Here is a 24,565-nt window from a genome sequence, read left to right on the forward strand (position 1 = left end):
TCCTGGCACGATTTCGCACAAGAAGACGCTGTCTTCTGGGTGTTTTGTGCGATGATCCAGCGACAGGTAAGATGTGTGAAAACAGCCCAGCAAAGGAAGTAGGGAGGAAAAAAGTGCCTTGGCTGAAGAGAATGGCTGAGCAATTTGCCTAATTCTGTATCTTGACTCTAACTCCCTATGCTTTGTGGCATTTTGTCTACAAGAGTCCCCTGAGCCCTGGACTCATCTTTTTGAGGGTTACAGGGGTCTGCTGGAAGAAGAAGGTGGGGAGGATCAGTCTCTCTGAGCAGGATCTAACCTTATGAAAAGACTCATATGCACCTCTACCAGTGGGAGCTGGCTAAATAAATGGAATTCCCGTTTTTGTCTGAAGACTTATTTTGCATGAATTATGAAGCTGAGAGATAGAGTTCGATGACCTGCAAATGTAAAGGAGCTCACAGATGTGGATCTTACTTGTCTTTTTTCCTCTCTCAAAGCCACCTTTCACCATTCACCCAAAAAGGCTGATGTAGAGGTAGAGGTTGCCTTGTGGGCAAAATGCCACGAGTGACAGCGGCAGGAATCTGGCAATACTGTCTCAAGTTAGCTGACAACAATGCTTCCAACGGTGGAAAGGGTAGTGGCAGTGATTTCGCCCAATTCCTCCTCTGTGGTCTCCACTCACCCTCTCAGTGCCATTTTGTTCACAAGCTCACTCTGCTCTCAGCATAGCTCTGTGGCAGTGGGGTAGGGATAGTGAGAAAATATAAATGACTTCTGCTTGTCCTTTGCAGGGTCCAACCCATAAATCTTAACATTCCACCATTTACACTGAATTTTCCTCTCTTAAAATTCTGATAATGGATCACTGATGAACAAGAACAATTTCATACCCGTATTTCTAAAGATGCTCTCCTGAGACAGGGCCACTCTGATGACACCAGCAGCTGCGTCTCTTACTGTCTGCTCTTCACTTTGCAACAGCTGAATAACGCACTTCCAAAGAAGCAGTGTATCAGACACACCTGTGTAATTATTAAAAAGGGATATTAGAAGTAATTTTTAAGTTTGAAAAGTACTTTTTTAAAAAGAAATGTTTTTCTTTTTTCAACTTGAGTTATTTTTAAAAGCTGGATAATATCTCTCAGAAGACTTCCTTCACATCTCAGATTCCTTGAATATAACCTGCTAACTTCTCTCTTGATTTTCATGTCAAAGGCTGGAGTAATTAAGAACATACTGGTAATAGAAGGCTTACAGTAAACACTACCTAATGCTAAGACACTGTACTGGCATCTCAAACTACAGTGTACACACAGAACTTTTCTGACACACCCTGACCCATTCATTGGAGAGGACAGACCCATGTGTATTAGCTAATATAAAGTCTGAATCTTGTGCGTGCAGAGTGGTGCTCTGTGATCATAGGACTAGGGTTCCGCTCTATGTAACACATATGTAAGTCCTTTGGATTCAACCAATACAACTCCCAAAGACATGATAAAAAGCATAGGGCACAACCTATCCGAAAGTTAAACACTTTTAATTGAGGGTGAGAGTTCTGCATGTTATATTCTCATCCTGAAATCAATGACACTGAAGATTATTTTTGCTTGTTTGTGTTCAATAGTGTTGAATTGTGCCTATTTACTTACCCAAAAGAAGATTCTGACTGGTTAGGAAAAATGGTGCAACATTTACAAGCACATCTGCAGCAGCCAACTTGAGATCAGTCTGTTGTTCATCTTCACAACAATAGGTGACTATCTGAATCCACAGTTTCATCTCTGACTGTAGTTCCTGAATAAAAATGTGAATAAGAGGTGCCAACAATACACTGAAATTCATTTTTTGTGGAATTTTAATGTTTATTTAAGAAAACAAATAGAATACACAAAAATGACATTCAGACCTTCCAGCTTCCATAGGATTGAAATTTCCTTCCAGACAGAGAAGGAAACAATACTAGTCTTACGGTTTGGATAAGAAAAAAGTATTAATAATTTAAAAAGAAAATTTATATTTATTATAAACCCAAAAGCAAGAAATACAAAATGATCAACACAAATAAAGATCAACAGGATCACAATCTTTTATTCCTTAAAGATAATTCCTGTAATCTCTAAACTATTAAAATTATTTTAATGTATGTATTCTTTATCGTGAAGAAAAACAAATGGTTGAATGTTGCCTGAAATCTGGTATTCTGATAATCAATACATATTTTAAAGGCATAAAAACATGCACACTCTAATGCAGAAGCCTGCCCTGGACTTCTGCAAAAACTGATGCTGAAACAGGCCTGAAGCCCTTCTAAAACCTTCAAGCTAGCAAAGATTTTGTGTATCAGATGCAATTAACTTTATAGGCTCATCAAAATGAAAAGGATGTTTATAGTAACTGAATTTCATCTATCACAGCAAAATCTGAGGCAAGCCTAGTATAATAAACTGCCCTTAGCAATGCTAAACTACCTTCTCTCTTACCTCCTGCCAATTTTGTACAAGATGGATGATCACATTTGAAGCAAGCTTAAGGGATATGCTTTGAATATCAATGCTGCAAAAAAATAAAGGTTAACAGATACACAGAGTTAAATGCAAAATAATATATTGTTGTAGCTTTAATATTGGAGACCACTGGCTGTCAAGTTTAGCAGTCACTAAATGCTTTCTTCACACTTGTGACATACATTATGTGCTGATAGCTGATCTCAGGAGTAAATCTAGCCCAACTCAATCTGTTATAGCTGTGCCATGTTTAAATACAATTGCATTAAGAATTGCTTTGTTTACACACAAGAAGGAGGCTGTGCTTAACAAATAGATAATTGTATTGAGGTATATCAAGTCCAGATAATGAGTTTGCCAATTGGCTACACAATATCTGCACCTGTGATTTTTCAGGATACAGGACACATTTCCAGTGGACTTTGTTCACCATTTTCTTCCTGTCTAACAATTTCTTTTAGCACATGTGAAAAAATTATGTATTCAGATGACCTTTCTGTTCTCATGAGCAGCAGCATGGGATACAGCACATGCTTTGTAAGGTACAGCACATGATTTGCAAGGTCCCAAATTCAATGCTAGCATCAAAGGGCTGGAGGTCGCATAAAAGACCTTTCTCTGCCTGAGGGCTTACAAGATGGGTGCCAGTCAGATGAGGAAGTACTGAGCTAGATAGTCTAGCTTGATATACAGCAGCTTCTTAACTTCATGATACACGGTTTTGTTACTAATAGCTGATTGAATATTAACAAATTGTACAAAGCTATTTATAAATTATAATAAATAATTTGTCACCTCTTGAATTTGCAAATTTCTCTGACATTAATTTCCTCACCCAATTAACTTTTCAGAGTAAAATACGATCAATGGGAGGGGGGGGGGACCAAAGCAGTCTAAGAAAATATTAAAGGGAAAAAATTAAAAGGTCTTTTTGAACATTGGTGAAAATCCAACAAAAGAATAACATTCATTTAGAGAACATGCTAGAAACAGCTGCCAGGTTGCTTTGTGGTGTTTTGAATTATTTCTCCTTATTATTCCTTCTTCAGAGAGTAGATCTTCACACCCATTTTCAATTGTAAGTCCACAACACAATTTCCAAAACATAAAATAAAGATGCTTTACTACAAATGATGGTCTGGTAATCTTAAATATAGTATATTTTAGAAATTTGCGGATTGCAGGGATATTTTTCAGAATAAACTGATTAAATAAGAACCCTTGCTTTAAGGACACGATTAAATTAATTCTGTCAATAGCCTCTTTCTGAAAGGATTCAATAATAGGGAGTTTCCAATTAATATGAATCAAAAACATACATGAACTACCACATTTCCAGGATTTATCATTTTGGGGGGACAACCTTGGACTTAATCTTTTGCACTGGGCCTTTGAAGGAAGATCTAGTTTGGATTGGAGATTCATCCTCAGCCATGGTCTAACCATTATCTATTCAAAACAAGATTGAATGTGGCTCCTGCATTCTGCAAGGAAGGCACTCAGTTAAAATGGTCCACCCACAGAAGCTCATGGATTCCAGAATGTTCTTGCAACTGTGTCCGAGGTTTGTTTATTTATAGTTGGCCTTTCTCACTGAGATCCAAGGCGGATTAGAACCATGCAAAGGAAAACACAATATAATCAATAGCTAGGACATTCACTGAGCAAAGTACAATAATAACTAACTGAGCAAAGTACAATAATAAACTACAGTTAGGACATTCAAGGAAAGAAATACGATAGGGAATAGCTGCAGAAAAAATTTAAACAATCATAAAGGCAAGCACAGAGGTGAAACCTAACAAAGAAGAATTTCCATGGTTCCAGGATCAAAGTCAGCTACAAGAAAGGAGGGGTATTAGTCCTCTGATCGTCCAGGAATTTTTAAACTTTAGCAATAGTTACTAGCCTAAGTACTAAAAGTTCAAAACATAAAGTTGTTAATAAAAAGGAAAGCTGGAGTAATCCATTCAGCTCAGATCTTAGTTCAGCCCAGAATTCATACTGAGGTCGCTATTTTTTACCCTTGATTCCTAATTTATTTATTTAATTTATTAGATTAGATTTTTAGTCCGCCCTCCCCACAGGCAGGCTCAGGGCCGAGTACAACATTCCAGTTTACATAAATACACTTTAAAACAGATAAAACATTACAGTAAAATTAAAACAACAATATACAATAAAACTTCTCCTCAAGATGGCGATGGTAAAATACTGCATTTCTGGCATGGCCCACTTACTTCATCAAGGTTTTGTAAAGATATATAAAAATTAGGAAGCAACATGTGTAAAATTTAGCAATTGCAAATTTTAACCATTGTATTGTTTTTAAATATCCCAGCCATTGATCTATTGACTTACACTGTATAATCCACCTTAAGTCTCAGTGGGAAAGACAGACAATAAATAATGTAAATAAATAAATACTTATAGCTTAACAAGATATACTGAAACCATAGAAATGTCTTTCTTTTTATATTAATTAGATTATTTCTTTTCAGTAGGTAATCTGCAATCAATGAATATTTAAATAGTACAAGCAGGTCCTGTGAGAATTGCCAAGGGTGTAGCATAGTGGTTAAGCACTCTGCCGGTTCAAATCCCACTACTGCCATGAGCTCAGTGGGTGACCTTGGATAAGCCATTCCTCTCAGCACCAGCTCCCCAGCTGTATTATAGGGATAATAATACACTGACCTTGTTCACTGCTCTGACTGGGGCACTAATCTGTCTAGAAGAGCGGTGTGTAAGCATAGTTAGTATTATCTTCCACCCACTGGCTCATCAGATGCCCTACTCCTCCTCTGCCTGCCTTGCAGCCCCTATGCAACTCACATGATAACAGGGGAGGGCATTGCCCTCCAACCATACATTTGCCTACATTTCACCCCTTCACAGTTTGCATGTTTGTTAAAAAATTTTATTACAGTAGCAGCGCAGCCTCCAGCAGTTCACATGGTGGCAGGTGGGTAGTAACAGCATCTCCTGTTCGTGTACTCACCTGCCAGTATCACTGCTGCCTCTGTGGCTCATGCAACCAGAGGAGCGATGCAATGGTAGCTTTCTCTCTACCTCCTGTGTCTTGCGACGGCAGCAGCAGCATCTGTCAGGTGCATCCCTCCATAACTGAAGCTGAGCCAAAGGAGTTGTGTCTGTGTAAACCACCACCACCACCCCATTTCATTTTTAAACACTCTCTGGGTTTTTCTGCAAACCTGGGACTCTCCTAGATTTGTAGAAAGATCTCCTTTCTCCCTACATAGTTCTGATACACTGATTTAAGTATTCACAGATGAGGCCATACTAAGAACTAGATGTATTCATACATTACCAAAAGATAAAAATATACCTGTCAGAAGCTTCTGCAACATTCATAATCCAACGCAAGAAATCCCTTGGATTCATTTTTATGGTATCTTCTGTCTTTGGAAGTACTTTTCTGAAATCCATACAATACAGAACCTCCAATACCTAGAAAAATAAATTAAATTGCATTAATGAAAGAAAAACAGACATTCTTAATTTGGCCCATCTTAACTGAAATTATGCGCCTTCATTAGAGGGAGTTTTTCTCAGGGCAAAATCAAAAAGAGTCCAGTAGCACCTTTAAGACTAACCAATTTTATTGTAGCATAAGCTTTCGAGAATTAAGTTCTCTTCGTCAGATGCCTGATACAGAGACTGGTCAAATACAGAAGAGGAGGAGAGAGAAGAGGCAATTAGGGGGAGGAAGGGGGAGGGTGCAATCAAAACATTCCTTTGCTAGTATATGTAAACATCTCCTTTTAGTGTGTGTATCAGTTGGCTTCAAAGGAGTTTGCCCTGTTAGTTTGTAGCAGCCAAACAGCTAGACCATCCAATTCCAATGCAGTATGAGCCTTCGACAACCACAGCTCTCCCTGCCAGATGCATCTGACAAAGAGATCTGTGGTTCCCGAAAGCCCACGCCAGGTGCCACTGAGCTCCCCCAGACCCCACCTCTGTAAAGGTTGAACTACAGCGTTCAACAGAAACCTTTCAAAAACAAAATCCAACAGGAGGCTGCTGAACTGGAATTCATATGCAAATTTGACTCTGTCAAGCTGGGACTGAATAGGGACTATGAATGGTTATCACATTACCACAGGTAACAGATTTCCTTTACAGAGGTGGGGTCTGGGGGAGCTCAGTGGCACCTGGCGTGGGCTTTCGGGAACCACAGATCTCTTTATCAGATGCATCTGGCAGGGAGAGCTGTGGTTGTCGAAGGCTCATACTGCATTGGAATTGGATGGTCTAGCTGTTTGGCTGCTACAAACTAACAGGGCAAACTCCTTTGAAGCCAACTGATACACACACTAAAAGGAGATGTTTACATATACTAGCAAAGGAATTTTTTGATTGCACCCTCCCCCTTCCTCCCCCTAATTGTCTCTTCTCTCTCCTCCTGTATTTGACCAGTCTCTGTATCAGGCATCTGACGAAGAGAACTTGATTCTCGAAAGCTTATGCTACAATAAAATTGGTTAGTCTTAAAGGTGCTACTGGACTCTTTTTGATTTTGCTACCACAGACTAACACGGCTAACTCCTCTGCATCTATTTCTCAGGGCAGGGGCTGCACGTTTTCACCTTGCAAAAACATTCTGGATGCTTTTCCTTTATGGCTATTCTAAGAAGCATCTCCTCCAAACCAGACAGTAGAAACAAAACGCCTTTTCCTCCTTCTTCAGCCATATGTTTACAACCCATTTGTTTCAACCACAGCAGGATCGCTTCGAAGACCAACAAGCGCACTTCATGGAAATCAGAATGTAGCAGATGCACAACTGATAAACAAGGATCTGTTCCTTTCCCTGTTTCAAGTAAACCGTGGTTTGCAAATCCAAGATGAGCAGTCACTGAAAGCATCGATATTAATAGTTTGGTGATACTTTGGAGATACTGTGCAAATCCTGGCACTGCAGATGAGTAGGTGATGCCTGTTGTCAGCTCAGAATCAGAGACAATTGTAGCCATTTTCTCCCAAAATCTTTTAAACTCATCTCCTGAAATAAAAAATGGAAGGGTGGCAGAATGAGGAAGGAAAAAGGTTTCTTTGGTTAATGCAAGCATTAACTATATGGCACAATCCAGCCAAACTGAAGTACATTTCAAATGAAGAACTAAATACATTAGAAGTCTACATAATTTAACAACTGAAAATGCATTCAAACTTGCAGGCACTGAGCCTCAGATTCCATTTTACCAATGTCCTTGGGCTAGCTCTTCAGAACAATTTGTTCTAGACATTTCAATAAAACATACAGGGACTCTCTGAGGGCATCTCACTTTCTCACCTCTCCTCCCATTCCCTGCAAGATTTCTTTTATTTATTTATATTTCAATTTATATACCACCCATCCTCAGGGGCTCTGGGCGGTGGACAAGTTAAAATCAATAAAAACAAGAAAACAATACTAAAATCAACATACAAAACAATAATGAAATAAATTAACCAAGTGCAATGGTGGGGAGAACACCCCCCTCCCACCCCAAAGGTGGGAGGACAACATGGCACTGCCCCCTTCAACCACCGAACGCCTGGTGGAACAGCTCTGTCTTACAGGCCCGGTGGAACGATAATATGTCCTGCTGGGCCCGGGTCTCCATTGACAGAGCATTCCACCAGGCTGGGGCCAGGACTGAAAAGGCCCTGGCCCTGGTTGAAGCGAGACGGGCTTCCTTAGGGCTGGGGACCACCAGTAAACATTTATATGTTGATCAAAGTGGTCTCCAGAGAACATACAGGGAGAGGCGGTCCCGAAGATATGCCGGTCCCAACTCGCTCAGGGCTTTAAAGGTAAGAACCAATACCTTGAACCTGATTCAGAATTCAACCGGAAGCCAGTGCAGCTGGCACAGGACAGGTGTGATATGTGACCGGTAGGATATACCATTCTGGACCAGTTGTAGTTTCCGGATCAGGCCCAGGGGTAGCCCAGCGTAGAGTGAGTTACAGTAATCTAGCCTGGAGGTGACCGTTGCATGGGTCATTGTAGCCAGGTCCTGGGGCATCAGGTAGGGGGCAAGTTGCCTGATCTGATGAAGATGGAAAAATGCAGACATGGCAACCGCTGTGACCTGGGCCTCCATCGACAGGGAGGCATCCAGGAGCACGCCCAGACTCTTCACCACTGGCAAAGTTGCCAGTGGTGTCCTATCCAGGGCAGGGAGCTGGATCCCAACATCTGGCAGCCCCCATCCCAGCTGCAGGACCTCCGTCTTCACTGAGTTCAGTTTCAGCCTGCTCTGTTTCAACCATGCCATCACAGCCTCCAGAGCTCTGGCCAGATTGTCTGGGGCCGTGTCTGGCCGGCCGGCCATCAACAGAAAAAGCTGGGTGTCACCCGCGTATTGATGACAGCCCAGCCCAAACCTCCGCACCAACTGGGTGAGGGGGCGCATGTAGATGTTAAATAACATCGGAGAGAGTATCGCCCCTTGCAGAACCCCGCACACCAAAGGGTGACGGGGAGATAGATCTCCCCAGAGCGCCACCCTCTGTCCCTGACCCTGGAGAAAGGAGACCAGGCACTGTAAGGCTGTCCCCCTAATCCCCACGTTGGCGAGGCGGCTGGCCAACAAATCATAGTCAACCGTGTCAAACGCTGCTGTGAGATCGAGTAACACAAGATCCCATAGCCTCTCACCTTTTCCTGCTTCCTTCTCTCCATCCTGCTTACCAACCAAACCCCATTTTCAGATTTCCCTCCTTCACTCTCCCAGGCAGCTTTTCCCTTGCAAGGACTGGCAGCCTCCATATCCTTATCTTTCCCTGCTTCCTTCTCTCCCCACCATCACCAACCTAACTGTCATCTATTCCTCAATTTCAGCCATATTTTTTCATTTATTTACTATGTTTATACCCCACCTTTTTCCACAAGAGGGACCTAAAACAGCTCACATCATTCTCTTTTCCATTTTATCCTCATAGCAGCAAGTCATCTGTTGGTTGCTGCTGGGTCTGGCCCTGATATGTCCTTCCTCAAAGGCCCAAAGAGCCCTGGAAAGGGCCTTGCCCCTCCCCCTGCTTTTTATTGATGGAAACCAAGGGTTGAAGACTAGCAATACAACTGTACAACCATCACTGGGTGCATGTGTTATGTCCCATCAAGTCATCTCTGACCGGTTCTTAAGATGCATTCTTGTTTGTATCATACTGATGAGTAGCTCTACAGTGTAAATCAAAATAACTGCAAGGGAGGGTGTCACACAGGACTAGGGTATACATTTCTGCAAATCTAGGATAATCCCTAGGTTTGCAGTAAAATCTAAAAAGCAAATAAAGGGAGGAAGTTAAAGGAAAGGTGGGTGGGTGACTGGTATGGACCTACCAGGTAAGAAGAGTGGAAATTGGCACTTAGGCCAGTGGTCAAAATTTGTGTGTTATGTGCCATCAAGTCACCTTCGATCTATGGTGACCCTATGAATGAAAGACCTCCAAAATGTCCTATTAACAGGCTTGCTCAGATCTTGCAAACTGGAGGACGTGGCTTCCTTTATTGAGTCAACCCATCTTGTTTTAGGTTTTCTGCTTTTCCTACTGCCTTCTACTTTTCCTAACATTATTGACTTTTCTAGAGAGACATTATTTGTCTTTTCATAATGTGATCAAAGTACAATAGCTTCAGTTTTGTCATTTTAGTTTCCAGGGAGAATTCAGCCTTGATTTGATCTAGAACCCACTTATTTGTCTTTTTGGACATCCATGGTATCTGAAAAACTTTCCTCCAGCACCATATTTCAAACGAATCAATTTTCTTCCTGTCAGCTTTCTTCATTGTCCAACTTTCCCATCCATCCATAGTAATGGGGAATACCATAGTTTGGATTATCTTAATCTTGGTCCCCAGAGAGACATCCTTATCTTTAAGGATCTTTTCTGATTCCCTCACAGCTGCTCTTCCAAATCTCAATATTCTTCTGGTTTCTTGGTTGCAGACTCCCCTTTCGTTGATGCCTAAGACAAGGAATAGAAAATCTTGAACCATTTCAATTTCCTCATTGTCAACTTTAAAATTATGTAATTCCTTGGTAGTCATTACTTTTGTCTTCTTGATGTTCAGATGTAATCCTGCTTTGGCACTTTCTCCTTTAACCTTCATCAATAGTTGTTTCAACTCTTTAGTATTTTCTGCCCATCATCTGCATATCTCTAATTGTCAATGTTCTTTCCACTGATTTGCACTATACCTTCTTCTGTATCTAATCCATCTTATGATATACTCTGCATAGAGGTTGAACAGGTAGGAAGATAATATGTGTCATTGTCTGACACTTGCCAATTGGAAATCATTCTGTTTCCCCATATTCTTTCCTGACAGTAGCCTCTTGTCCAGAGTACAGGTTGTGCATCAAAACAATCAGATGTTGTGGCACCCCTAATTCTTTTAACACTATCCATAGTATTTCATGATCCACACAGTCAAAAGTTTTGCTGTAATCTATAAACATAGGCTGATTTTCTTCTGAAAATCCCTGGTATGTTCTATTAGCCATCGTAAATTTGCAATGTGATCTCTAGTGCCGCTTTCTTTCCTGAATCCAGCTTGAACATCTGGTATTTCTCGTTCCATATATGGTAAGAGTCTTTGCTGTTGAAGTTTGAGTATCACTTTGCTTGCATGGGAAAGTAATGAGATAGTCCAATAGTTGCTGCACTCTTTGACATCCTCTTTTTTTTTGGAACTGGAATGCAGACTGAGCATTTCCAGTTCATGAGCCATTATTTTGTTTTCTGTATTTGTTGACAGATTCATGTTAAGTTTTTGATGGACTCAGTTTCCTTAGCTTGAAATAGCTCTATTGGTGTTCCATCTACTCCAGGTGCTCCGTTTCTCCCAATTGTTTTAAGTGCAGATTTTACTTTATTTTCTAGGATTTCTGGTTCATCATCATAAGATTCTTCTTCGAAAGTATCTGTCATCTTTCTATCTCTTCTGTATAGTTCTTCAGTGTACTGTTTCCATGTTTCCTCTATTTTGTCTTAAAGCTACAGTGATTGCTATTGTTTTGGGGAAGGTTTAGCAGCCTGACTTTTTTAGTTTTAGATTTTTCTGCAGATCTGGGACTTTTTTGAGGTTTGTAGAAAAAATCTGTCTTGTCTGTTCATAGCCTCCATCTCCAGATTTAAGTATCCATAGATGGGGCGCTGTTTTTTTAAATTAGATATACTGATACTGAATCTTTCAACATCGTTAGTGGCTAAACTATTAGTCAGTAGATTCTGGACAGCATCGCCCTCCATCTCCTTAGATTTCCAAAAAATGCAATAGTTACATATTTCCTTATGTAAAAAGGAGGTTGTCACCCCAAAACTGTACAGGAAAAAAATGGAAGTTCATTACATTGAGATAATATTTTGTATTATTAAACTGCTTTTAACTTCTAGGAAAGCAGCCTGGAAATCTTTTAAAATAAAATCTTTAAAAATAAATAAATAAATATGAGACCAACTGGCAAAAATCACTCATCTAGTCCCATAAGGTCTGATCAGTGCATGGGAAGAGTCGCCTGCTATAGACTGCCTGCAGTATTTGCACAGGAGGATGCTAAGGGGGCAGAACAGAAATGCCTGAACCCAGTTAGCACATGCTTAGCACAGTTGTCTGCCCTGACTAAGCAGAAAACTGTTTTGTAAATCGAAGAAAATCCTTAAAATTCAGTAATCCAAGTATGGATTTGCCCATAATGAATGTGCAAGAAATTGCTGGTGGCAGGGAGGGCTCAGAAGAGACATGTACTGGCATCTTAAGCCTCACAAAGAATGTTTTGACACCAGTTCAGAGATCTGTACCTGCTAGTGCACTTGTGGAGCAAGTGGTGGTAGAGGTGGTGGCAGAGGTTGGTATCCTTTTTTCCTTCCCATGAGTCGTTGCTTGGTTGGGCAGAGGGAGACGATGCAAGCACAAATGTTTTCACACATCTCTGGACTGGTGTTTATACATGTTTGTATCATCTCAAGCCACAGCCAAATGTTTTTGGTGTTTCTTATGCTCTACATTTTGTCCAAAATTTATTTCCCAGAAAAATAAAAATCTCATCTCAACTGAGTAAGTAGTATTCATGTTTCTACCTTCGACAAAAAATCCTTCCTGACTTCCATTTACATATTTATTTTTCCGCCTAACTTAAAACAAACTCTTTTCCTGGGCCAATGTCAAAACTTTTCATTAAACCAACACACACATTAATTTCCAAAGTAAATGTCTGGCTCTGTTCTTAAGATGCATTAAAGAGGCTCTTCTATTTACAGACAAAACTATGTCGTTAGAAGGTTCAGCCATTGAACATTTCCCCTATATTACGATGAAGGAAGACAAAACAGGAATAGGAAGGGAGATAAAAATTCAAGGGAACATACAAGGGGATATATACATATGGATCATTCAGGCATAACCAGAAGGTATACTGTCACAGAGTAAAATGGCACTGATTCAAGTCAAGACATTTTTTAAATGCAGAACACAAAGAACAAGGTTGTTCAAGTAGGAGGCTGGAAAATGATATGGGAAAACGGGAGTACCTAAAACTCCTAATATTCCCATTTACCCTGCAAAGTTCTGAATAAGGGTGTGTGCTAAAAAAAAAAAAAAGGGTATTTTTCAGATTTTGGTGTCAGGAATATGATAAATATCAGTATTCTCAATATTCAGGTCTAAAAATACCAGTTTAGTATTCAGATGTGGGTGTGTGGGTGTGTATGTCCAAATATATTTGGCTCCATTATGGGGGAATATTTCTGGGGGGCTAGAGGGGCTTTTTTCAAATAACAGACCCCCCTTTCAAAGTTGCAAATAGATTGGGTCATGGGGTCCAATTCTGCAGGCCCCAGAACAAGATGCCCCCAGCTATTATCCATTGTATCCTATGGAGGAAAAAAATCCAAGGCTTTCTGCAGGGCACAGAAGCCTGAGTAAAACACACAGGAGCAACCACACTGGCCAAAAGCCTTGCAATGCAAACAGAACCAAAAAACAAACAAACTCTAGAACCAACATCAAACCAGAATCAACCCAGCAGAACCAACTGAAACAACAGAGCAAGACCAACAGAACCAGTTGCACTGACAGAAGCCAAGCAAAACCCAGGGCAAATGTTAGAACAGAACAGAACACTAATATCAAACTAGCAGAATCAAACTGGCACAAGCATGGCCAGCCAGACTTGGCAATGGCAAGTAAAACACACAGAGTAAGTTAGTATTAGTAGCATCCTCCCAAGGAAGGCCTGAAAAAGTAAGAAGCAGGGGGTTTTGTGCACTCGCCCACTTCTCCTCTCTCTGCAGTCAGTGGTTCAGAGGAGCCTAGAGAGAGGCCTGCAGGTGCCCTTCATCACTGGTGCTGCTATCCCTCCCTCCATCCCAGTAAAGAAGAAACACAATATCAATACAACAATAGCATGCATTAGCTTCATTTTAGATGCTTCTATGGGTTTGCTTCTGCTTGTCACATATGCATCACTCATTCACTGCTTTCCCTAACATTTCTTTCTTTCTGTTCTATTGGCAAGAGAACAACATTTTTGCTATCGCTTCCCTTAATTTTCTGCACAGAATTGTTCCAAATTCCAAAGATTATGCTGGCTGGGCTGATTTTTGTTTGTTCGTTTCTGCGGGGGGTTGGGGGTATGGCGAGTTGGAATGTGGAATTTATATATTCCAAGTTGGAATGTGGAATTTATATAACATGCCAAACAAACTGTGGATAAATTTGCTGCTGCTTTTCTAAGTTTTAAGTTTGGGAAGAACTCTTCTCTTTCCCCGCCCCCGCCTTCCCATCACAGACTGAGAGCATGCAGGCAAAACAGCATGTGATCCCTTCTCTCATTCTTAAAATCCAGAGCTGGGTAATTGATGGTTCTGTTGGATCTTCAACACTATCCCTTGCTTCAGTTGGTTCTGCTGGGATTCTTTGATGTTTGTTTTGTCGGGATTCTGTGGTTTTGTTTGCATTGGGGAGGCATTTGGCCAGTGATTGCTCTTGTGTGTTTGGCTAAGGCTTCTGGGCTCTGCAGAAAGCCTTGGATATCCCCCACAGGAAACACTGGAGACTAGCTGGGGGTACCATGCTTAGATGACAGCAGAATTGGACCCCATTGTCTACTTCACTTGAAACTTGGGGGGTCCTTCAATGAATAGGCAGTAATATATCCACATCTATTTTGGTGTAGTTTGCTTGAAAAATACAGCCTCCTAGAAAGATTCTTCCATAGGGAACAATGGAACAGAATATATTTGGATTCCTGGGGGAGGGGGGGGACAGAATATTGAACTAGTATTTTTTGGACCCAAATATTGGGAATCCCATTATTTACGGCCTTCCCAATACTCAAATCCAAAAAATACTAATTTTTTTAATGCATACCCCTAATCACAACACATTGAACCAGGAAAGGGCTCAACATTCAAGAAACTTGTTTAGAATAGTAATGTTAAGAGTGTCTGGGGTCAGCAGCCCAGCCCCCGGACTTGCTGACAGGCAGTGGCAGGGGGCAGCCGGGAGACAGCAGTTCAACTGCTCTGTCTGGCAAACAGAGCCAGAACCTGCCTACTCCAGGGGGAAGGGACGAAAGACCAAAGCCTCAGAAGGCTGGAGGGAGCAGGGAGAAGCCAGCTAGTCCCACCCCCCAGGGGGAAGAGAGGGGGCTAAGCAGGCTAGAGGAAAAGGGCCAAGGCAGGGGGAATAGGGACCCAGCAACAGCCCAAACAGAGCCCTTACCTTTCAAGGAGGAGAAGCAGCCACTACAGCCCAGAGCCACACCCTGGCTAGAGGACAGCAGCCTGGCTCAGGAGGTGCTAGGAGCCAAGCCCCTCCAGGTGGAGATGCCACAGGCATTCTGGGGGAGGAGATGGGTAGCCCCGCCCAGCATCAATGAGCAGGCAGCCCAGAAGCTGGCCAGGGCAGCTCCTTGCGAGCAAGGCCAGGCATGCTCAGCAGCACAGAAGCCGGCTGGGGCCGCTCCTCGTGAGCAAGGCCAAGGAGACCTCAGCTGGGAATGGCTCGCCTTCAACCCCACCCTGCCAGCAAGGCAAGGAAGCCAAGAAGGGATTAGTGGTAGGAGGGAAACACCTGAGGGAAGGCACAGCTGGACCAAGTCAGGAGAGGGAACAAGCCTAGAAGAAGGGCGGGGTGGGGGGAAAGGAAGCCCTATATAAGGTGGCTAGGAAGAGCTCTGAGGTGGTGGGTGTGAGTAAGGAGTGATGGTGTGGAGTGAGAGCAGAGCAGTGCGAGAGTGGAGGCTTGGAGGAGATGATGGAGGATGCAGAGGGTAAGCAGGCCAGGTTGAGCAGGCCAGCGAGTGGACTGACAGGGAGTCTGGGTGATGTATGCTGCCCCTCCTTCCACAGAGCAGGGTCCTGCAGTATCCCTGGTGCCCCTCTGATGTCAGGGCCGGCCCAGCTGGGGCCCTGCCCAGTGGCGGCAGCAACAAGTCCTGACAAAGAGATACAACTTTCTGAATGGATAACAACAACATCCGAAGCAGAGTTGCAGCCTTGTAAGTCCATTGAAGTCAGTGGACTTAGAACAGAGTAGTTCTGGCTTAGCATGGCATTGTATTTCAAGCTTATATTACCAATGCATATGAAACAGTGTAAAACAAACTGGAGATATATGGTCTTTCAAGAGAGAATACACAAGATAAAAGAAGTATTCAGACTATAGTTTACAGCCTGTAATTTACAAGAAGAGACTCTCATTTTAAGTGTTACTTATGTTATGAAAATAAAATTCAGAAAGTAAAATAATATTTATGAAAATAAGCATGAGAAAACATAGCTGAAAAGAAGAACTAGGAAATGAGGGAGCAGAAAAAAATAGCAATCTGGCATACTGTTAGGACAGTGTAGTTATTCAAAGTGTATGACATTTACATGAACATAAACAGGATCTTTTCAAGAGAAAATCCACTGTTGCACAAGAATGTGAGCCGTTTTTGTTATCAAGGGCTGAGAATTACTATTCTTAAGTTAGGTCCAAATTACTTGCAAGATGCTTTGATACTAAACTCAGATATTTGTGCCTAGTTATTTTTAGTACATGGTAAATGAAACATGTTTTGAAAAAATGCTTTGATCTATAAACTCAGTATTTTTTAATCTGTTATGTCTTTTTCTTTAACAAAACACAGACATCTTTAAATTAAAAAGCCTCTAGTCACTGAGTATGTAGCCATGACCCTAAAATAAGTAAAGAATATTTCAATTCAGAAAAATTATGTTTAGGCCCAGTTCATGTATGCAGGAGAATAAGGTAGCTTAGAAGTATTAGTGAATGGACTATAGGGATACTATACTCACACCCCACCCCCACTTACCTGGCCGGGGGGGCCGCACCTTCTGTATGCGGTCCCCTGCGGCACTGCGCTCCCATGCGCAGCAGCCGCCTGGATCAGCCCAGTTTGGCCTAGATTGGGGCCGCTGCAGAGCAGGGAGTGCTCCTGCGCTCTGCAGCCGCTCAAAATGGGCCCGATCCACACCCAAACGGGGCCATTTTTGGTGCTGTGGAGGGCAGGAGCACTCCTGCGCTCTGCAGTGGCTCAAAACAGGCCCAATCCATGCCAAAACGGGCTCATTTCGGCTCCTGCGGAGCATAGACACGCTCTGGGGGGGGAGGCAGCATGTGATAACGTCACTTCCCGGAAGTGACATCATCACACTTGTGGAGTGCGACTGCGCACCCCCCCCCCCCCCGCCCATGGAAAGGTGAGTGCCAGGCCCCATTCCCCCCACCGGGAGGTTGAGGGGGCCTGGCAACCCTAATGGACTGCAGTGTTTCAGACTGCATGTGACAGATCATGGAGGGTCTACATAGACTGCTCTCCTATGTTAAAAACTCTCTGCAAAACAGAAAACCAGCATAGCAAGAGATGTTTCTTATTTGTATGCCATTTTTAATGACCCAAATTTTCAAAGCTGGAATCTACCACGTGCAGCCTGAAATGGTGCAGTCCATTCTACCACCTCAGAATTCTGCAACCTCATTCTCCTGCATGTGCAAACCAGACCTCAGTTTAATGCAGTCATGGGCAACCTGTCAGGCAGGCATGTCATACATCCAAAGTATGATAAAACACTAGTAAGCACTATGGTGTATATGCATTCCCCACTCCTTGCATTTTGCTGTAGCTTTGTTCTAGTCTACTAAGCAAGGAAGCAAGCAGCAGTGTAGTGCTTGAAATACAGGCAGGAGTTTGGGTTTGTCTCTATGCAACAACGTCAGTTGTTTATACACAACATTTGTAGCACATATGCTACAGGTTGGCACTCATGTTCTAATATGCTTTATGGGACTGAAAAGGCCAGTTGCATAATGATTTGCATCTCATCCATCACATTAACTGCACATGATATTAGGAATGAAATGCTGAAGTCAGCAAATTGTTAACAAGTCATAGTCGGTCCTTTTAATTTTGCAATGTCAAATAAACAGCAGATAATGTCATTTATGTCACTAACCTCTGAATGCCCAGTTGACTTATTAAAAAGGTATCATGTTAAAAATGTATATACATTCTCTATATCTACCATTTAAAAATACTAATTACAATCTAAGGATTGACAGAGAACTTCCACCTATGTGGATTTAGTAACTCTTCTCTACAAAGAAATTGAAAAAGAGCATTTAAAAGAAGCTGCTTGTTCTTATCTGTTCCTACAGGATTTTAACTTGGACTATTGGCTATGCTAATACTATTAAATTGCCATGTAAAAGTGATGATGGCTATAAAAAAAGATAAAAAACATACTTTAGTTATCTTTTATTTTTAGTAGCCAAGAGAGGGTGGATGTTTTGAATAGAGCATTCTCTATATCCTCTTTGAAAGCTGGAGCCAACGGGCTAGAGAGCTTTAAAAATGAAACCAGAGAACATAAAACATTGAGGAAGAGGCTTCTGGATGTTCAGTTTTTTTTTTTATTTAAAGAAGACCTAAGCCTAAGAAACTCCACACAGAGAGAAGATGGCACGAGAGATTAAGGCTATGATTTTCTTGGTATGGAGAATCATAGCCGTAAGAAACCTGGAGCAGAGGTTCCAAGGAGAAGAGGAGAGGCTCTGCTGCACACGGAGCCAGCCCTACTTTGCTCTCAGTACCCAAACTACCAGACTAGCCAAGAAAACTGCAGAGAAGCAGTGAATACATGGAAGCTTCTTGCTAGATCTGTTTGTCCTCCTCCTGTGTCTTCCCAGGCTGACTAGTTATAAGAGGGAGACTGATATGACTCGTCTGTTGTCTTTTAATGTGAGTGCTGCATTAATCCACAGATCCTAATAAACACAGCAGTCTGTTGCCTGCAAAGCGGCTTATGTGCCAGAGATGCCAGAGGGGCGAAAAGAAGGAACTCAGAAAGCAGATTTGTACACACGAGAAAGAATGAGGTGGCAAGCTGGAGGTAGGAGATACCAATTTTCATCATCCCTCTTTTAAAAAAAATCACCCTACAAATAGGAAACTAGCACATTAGAAAGAAAATTTCATTCTGCCTGCTCACTGACTCCTATGTTCCTATCTGTGTCTGCAATCTGGAGTGGTATGATCACTTTTTCCTCCTCAAAACTCTACCACTTTGTCATCTCCTCATTTTGATGCATAAAAGCCCTGATCTACACAAGGAACAGCAAGAGGCAAGAAATTTAAGATGGCAGAGTGGATTTTATCCACTGTGGACTTCAGGCAGGATGCCATTTTTTAATGTTCTTCAACAAGGAGAAATGGAAAGGTGCTGTCATAGCTGACTTACAGAGACCCCTGCTGTGGTTTTCAAGGCAAGAGACTAACAGAGCAGTTTGCCATTGCCTGCCTCTGCAGACTTGGTCTTCTTTGGAGGGCTCCCATCCAATTACTAACCAAGGCCAACCCTGCTTAGCTTCTGAGATCTGACAAGATTGGGCGTACCTGCTCTATCCAGGTCAGGGTAGAATTCCTACCATATTAGGAGGAAATATTATCTTGGGCATTGATCAAGGAGTGTTTTCTTTTCAATATAGGGTCATTTGGGGAAAAAGTTACCTTCCACCTGCATTTTGTTATGATACCATCCATTCTATCATTTCAGGACACTACCATTCCATCCTCACTTCATTATGTTCAATGCGTTGACCAAGCCAAAGTGGCTCGAGTACAAACACTTTTCTTTATAGTAAACACTATTTTGAAACAGTGGCAGGCTGGAATGGGAAAGATCTTAAGTGAGCAGTTCTCTTCCACCCTCCTTTTTTGTTCAGGAGAAATCTGATGAATCAACCTAATTAAAACCAAGCTGTGAATTAAGCATCCATTTTTTAATACTACAAATTGCAAGCTCTATGCTTGTCCCTCTCTTGGTCTCCATTAAAATCACCAGAGACATTGTTAAAAGGAAGGAGGACGTGTGTGTTTTGCCTCTAGCTGCCAACTCTATCATTTCTGTTTCATTGCCCCTCTGTTCCAGGATCTAAATTTCTTTAGACAGGAAATACAATGGGTCCTTTTAAGTGAGAGATCGCAATAGCGCAATTAACATATTTTTTTTAAAAAAGAAGGTTGAGGGGAAACTTTTGACAGAAGTCTACAGAAGCTTGCAAGATTCCAGTTCGTAGGTAGGAGCAACTGTTTTAATGAAACGCCAACCAAGAAAGAAGAAGTGGCTGAGAAGTGTTACTAAGCATTCTCATGCATGCCAAAAATAGTGCTAAATATGTGTTTCAAAGCAGAAAAAGTGGGAAATCTATGTTCTTGGAGAAAGTGCAACAGTAACGGGAGGATGACAGGATTTGTACAACTGGATCACGAGGATGTGTGTACTAATGAGAGTAAAGCACCATAATAGCGATACTGTGCTGCTAAAATAAGGATGTGTGGAAACAGCCGGTGTTAGAGCCAGAGATGTGAAAGTCCAGCAAAATTCCAAACAATACTGAGAACTTTAAAAAAGTTTTCTAATAGAAAAAATTGGAAACATGAGGGAGCACTGGAAAAAACTTATGATTTTTTTTCTTTTTTTTTTTTTTGATTTTTTAAACTTTTATTGCAGATAAACCATTACAACATACAAACGTACACATATAAGTCAAAACATTAACCAGTACAAAACTATTGTGATACAGGAGGGAGTTAAGTACATACAGTTAAGAGCTATGTAGTTCAACAAAACATATAAGCTATAATGTAAAGGTTCTAGAGAGAGTAATTGTTTGAAGTATTTTTGATCTAGGCTGGATATTATTTTTATCAACATATTCAAAGAATGGAAGCCATTTTTCCATGAACTTGGAATTCACAGGAAACTGTTCAGCTATGTAAAGGTCATTATGGGTTTTTTCCATTATGAAGTGATTCCACACTTTTTCAAGCCATGAATCTACAGAGGGTGCATGATCTTTCTTCCAGACCAACGCTATCTCATTCTTTGCTACTACGAAAAGGGTTGCAAACAATTCTTTTCTAATCATAGGTATAGCTAAGTCATCCCATTGATCTAAAAAAATGATTTTGGGATCCAAAGGGACTTCATATCCTGTAATTGTTCTGATTGATTCAGTCACTTTCTCCCAATAGCTTTTAATAAAAGGGCAGCCCCACCAACAATGGGCAAACGTGCCCGTCTCTCCACAGTTTTTCCAGCATTTTGGGGAAGCTGATGGATATATATAGGATAGTCTCTTAGGCGTAAGATACCACCTGTGAATAATCTTAAATGTTTGCAGCTTAGTTAGGGTAACATTTGATCTAAATATAGTTGAAGTCCAAATCTTATTCCATGTCTCAAGAGATTGATCTATATTACAATCTTTGGCCCAGCTGGATTGGCAAAGAATTTGCTTTTTGTTCAGTGTGTTCAGTAATGTAGTGTAAAGTATGGAGATCATTCCTTTTTTTTGAACTGTATAAGATCGTATTATCATTTCAAATTCCGTCAGGGGAGTTTTCATTATTGATTTTATGCCTATTTGTTCCATCATATTTTTAATCTGTAAGTATCTAAACCATAACAGTTTTTGCATTAATTTGTCTTCTATTTCTGATTTCTCCATCAGGCCTGAATTTGTAGCTATATCAATTAATCTTGTCATCTTAGCCTGTTGAAATATATTTATGAAATCTGATTCTTGACCTGGAGGGAACCAAGACTGATTAACAAATGAGGAGAATCTGGATTTTTCTGGAATAAGTTTAGCTTTAAATTTGTCCCATGTCTGCAAAATTGCTAATAAAAACGTATTTTTGTTAATGCTTTTGGGTCTATTTATTTGTTTGTTCCATATTAAATCATTGAAGGAGAATTTATCCAATTGAGTATTGAAAAGGGTAATCCATTCTGCTGTAGTTTCCACAGAGATGAGTTGGAGTAAGTTTAGAAGTCTAATTGCTGCTTGGTATAAATTGAGATCTGGGTAATTAAAACCTCCGTCTCTAGATTTTCGTCTCAATGTGGAATAAGAAATTCTTGGGTGTTTGTTTTGCCATAAGAAACTATTGATCATTGTTTGCCATTGAGTAATTAGCGTTATGGGAATTGTTATTGGGATTGCTCTGAAAACGAAAAGAAACTTAGGTAATATAAATGATTTTATTAGATGGAATCTATCGAACCAGCTAAGTTTTAGTTTATTCCAATTGACGATATCTGCTTTAATTTGGTTAGCTATTCTTTGGTGATTCAATTTGATAAGGTCGTTTATTTTGGAAGTAATATTAATGCCAAGGTAAGTTAAATGATTTGAGGCCCATTGATATTTATACTGTTTACAGATTATGTTTTCAGTACTTTTATAGAGATTGATAGGAAGGATTTGTGATTTTGATTGATTAACAATCAGGCCAGATATAGAACCAAATTCAGTTAACAAGGGGTGGAGATATGTCATTGAGCTTGTTGGGTTAGTTAAATAAATTAGCATGTCATCAGCGAAAAGTGAGATTTTAAAGGAACTATCTTTAGTAGGGATTCCAAGTATATTTTCATTTTCCCTTAAAGCTACTGAGAAGGGTTCCAAAGCTATAGCAAAGAGCATGGGAGATAGCGGACAGCCCTGTCTAGTGCCTCTATTAATTACAATTTTTTCTGAACGTAGACCATTAAGTCTAATGTTAGCTGTAGGTTGCGAATATATTGCTCCAATAGTGTTTAGGAATTTCTCACCAAAGCCTAGAAATTGAAGGGTGCTACATAAGTATTTTTTCTCAACCGAATCAAATGCTTTTTGGATATCTAAAGAAAGAAACAATGCTTCAGTCCTGTTATTTTTGCAATACTCAATCAAATTTAAAGTTTTATAAATATTGTCTGTGATTTCTCTTTTGGGTATAAAACCTGCCTGATTATGATGGATATAATTGCTTATGAATGAGTTTAAACGTCGGACCAATATAGATGTAAATAATTTATAGTCATGATTGAGAAGTGATATTGGTCTGTATGAATCAGCTTTTGTTGGGTCTTTTCCTTGTTTATGTATAACTACTATATCGGCCATATTCCAAGTAGGGGGTAATTTACATTCATCCAAAACTAAATTGCAAGTATTAGTTAGATATTGAGCTAGCAATGTAGCATATTTTTTATAGAACTCTGATGGGTATCCATCAGGTCCCGTGGCTTTGTTATTTTTGGCTAACTTAATTGCTTCTAGGGTTTCCTGTAAGGAGATAGGTTTTTCTAAAATTAATCTATGGTTCTCTTCCAATTTCTTTACATTTTTAAGTGAGTGTAGAAAATCCATAATCTTAGTTTGTTTGGGGTTTATTGATGAATACAAATTCGTGTAAAATTCTCTAAATACTTGCAAAATTGATTTGGAATCATGGCGATTTATTTTGTTTTCATCTTGGAGTAGGTGAATGTTATTTTTCATATTTTTTTGTTTTATTTTATTCGATAGAGTTCTTAGGGCTTTTGGGGTATTAAACCAATATCTTTGCTTAGACTTAATTAAACTTCTATGTACACTGTTACTGTCAAGCGTTTCTAAAATTTTACGTTGGGCAGTTAATGTTTGGTACGTTTTTTTGCTCCCTGTCATTTTATGTTCTTCCTCCAAACTTTTAATGGATTCTGCTAAATCCTGTCTATATTTTAATTTTTCTTTGTTTATATTCGCTGAAAGCGCTATAATATGTCCTCTTGATACCGTCTTAATCGTATCCCAGAGTATATTAGCCTTTATTTCTTCAGAGTTATTATCAGCTATGGCTCTTTCTAGGATTCTTTCTATTTCTTTAGCTGCTTGGTGATTATAAAGTAAATGTTTCGGTAAACACCATTGTTTGGAGCACTGTTTTGGTGTTTCTGAAGCTATTAAAACATTGACCCAAGAGTGATCAGAGATTAGACACGATCCTATTTGGGAATCAATCGCTTGCTCAAGCATTGAATCAGAGACTAAAATAAAGTCAATCCTAGTATATGAGTTGTGCCTTTGAGAGTAATAAGTATAATCCTTTTCCCCTACATGTATATGTCTCCATATGTCAATAAGGTTGTGTCTTTGTAAGATGGATGGCAACTTTGTCTTTCTATCTTTTTGAGTGGTTCTTTTCTCAAAGTGTGATCTGTCCCATTTGTAATCCATTATGTAGTTTAGGTCCCCCCCCTACTATGAGATGACCTTCCTGAAATTTCTCCAGTTTTCCTAGTGTTTCTTCAATGAAATTTAATTGTTGATTATTAGGGGCATAAATGGATGCAAAGGTGTAGATTTGTTCTTGAATTAAACCTTTAACAAAGATGAATCTTCCTTTAGGATCTTTGAGGGTTTTTTTATGTTGAAATAGAAGATCCTTTGTAAATAGTATTGCCACCCCCCTCGATTTGGAGTTACCTGCTGCATAGTATTGTGAATGAATCCAGCTTGCCTTTAAAATATCTGTATCATTATTTTTAGCATGAGTTTCCTGTAGAAAAATTACCTGAGATTTAGTTTTGGCCAACAATGAAATAACTCTTCTCCGCTTTATAGGATTTCCCAAACCTCTTACATTTAAAGTGGTCATTTTAAATTTAGAAGCCATGATTTGGTATATATAATACTGCTTCTCTTATATAACACAAGTACCAATCTACTACAATAATAT

General features: G+C 40.3%; 1 protein-coding gene across 1 annotated transcript in view; it reads right to left on the minus strand.

Moving 5' to 3' along the window:
• Nucleotides 1–24,565, minus strand: part of THADA (THADA armadillo repeat containing) — a 232,634-nt gene that overhangs the window by 35,732 nt on the left and 172,337 nt on the right. The window contains 5 exon segments of the mRNA XM_054983423.1: nt 876–1,007; nt 1,638–1,782; nt 2,469–2,541; nt 5,842–5,963; nt 7,103–7,518. Coding sequence (XP_054839398.1) covers nt 876–1,007; nt 1,638–1,782; nt 2,469–2,541; nt 5,842–5,963; nt 7,103–7,518 — 888 coding nt within the window.

Source organism: Eublepharis macularius, chromosome 1, assembly GCF_028583425.1.
Source record: "Eublepharis macularius isolate TG4126 chromosome 1, MPM_Emac_v1.0, whole genome shotgun sequence".
NCBI classification, from domain to species: domain Eukaryota; kingdom Metazoa; phylum Chordata; class Lepidosauria; order Squamata; family Eublepharidae; genus Eublepharis; species Eublepharis macularius.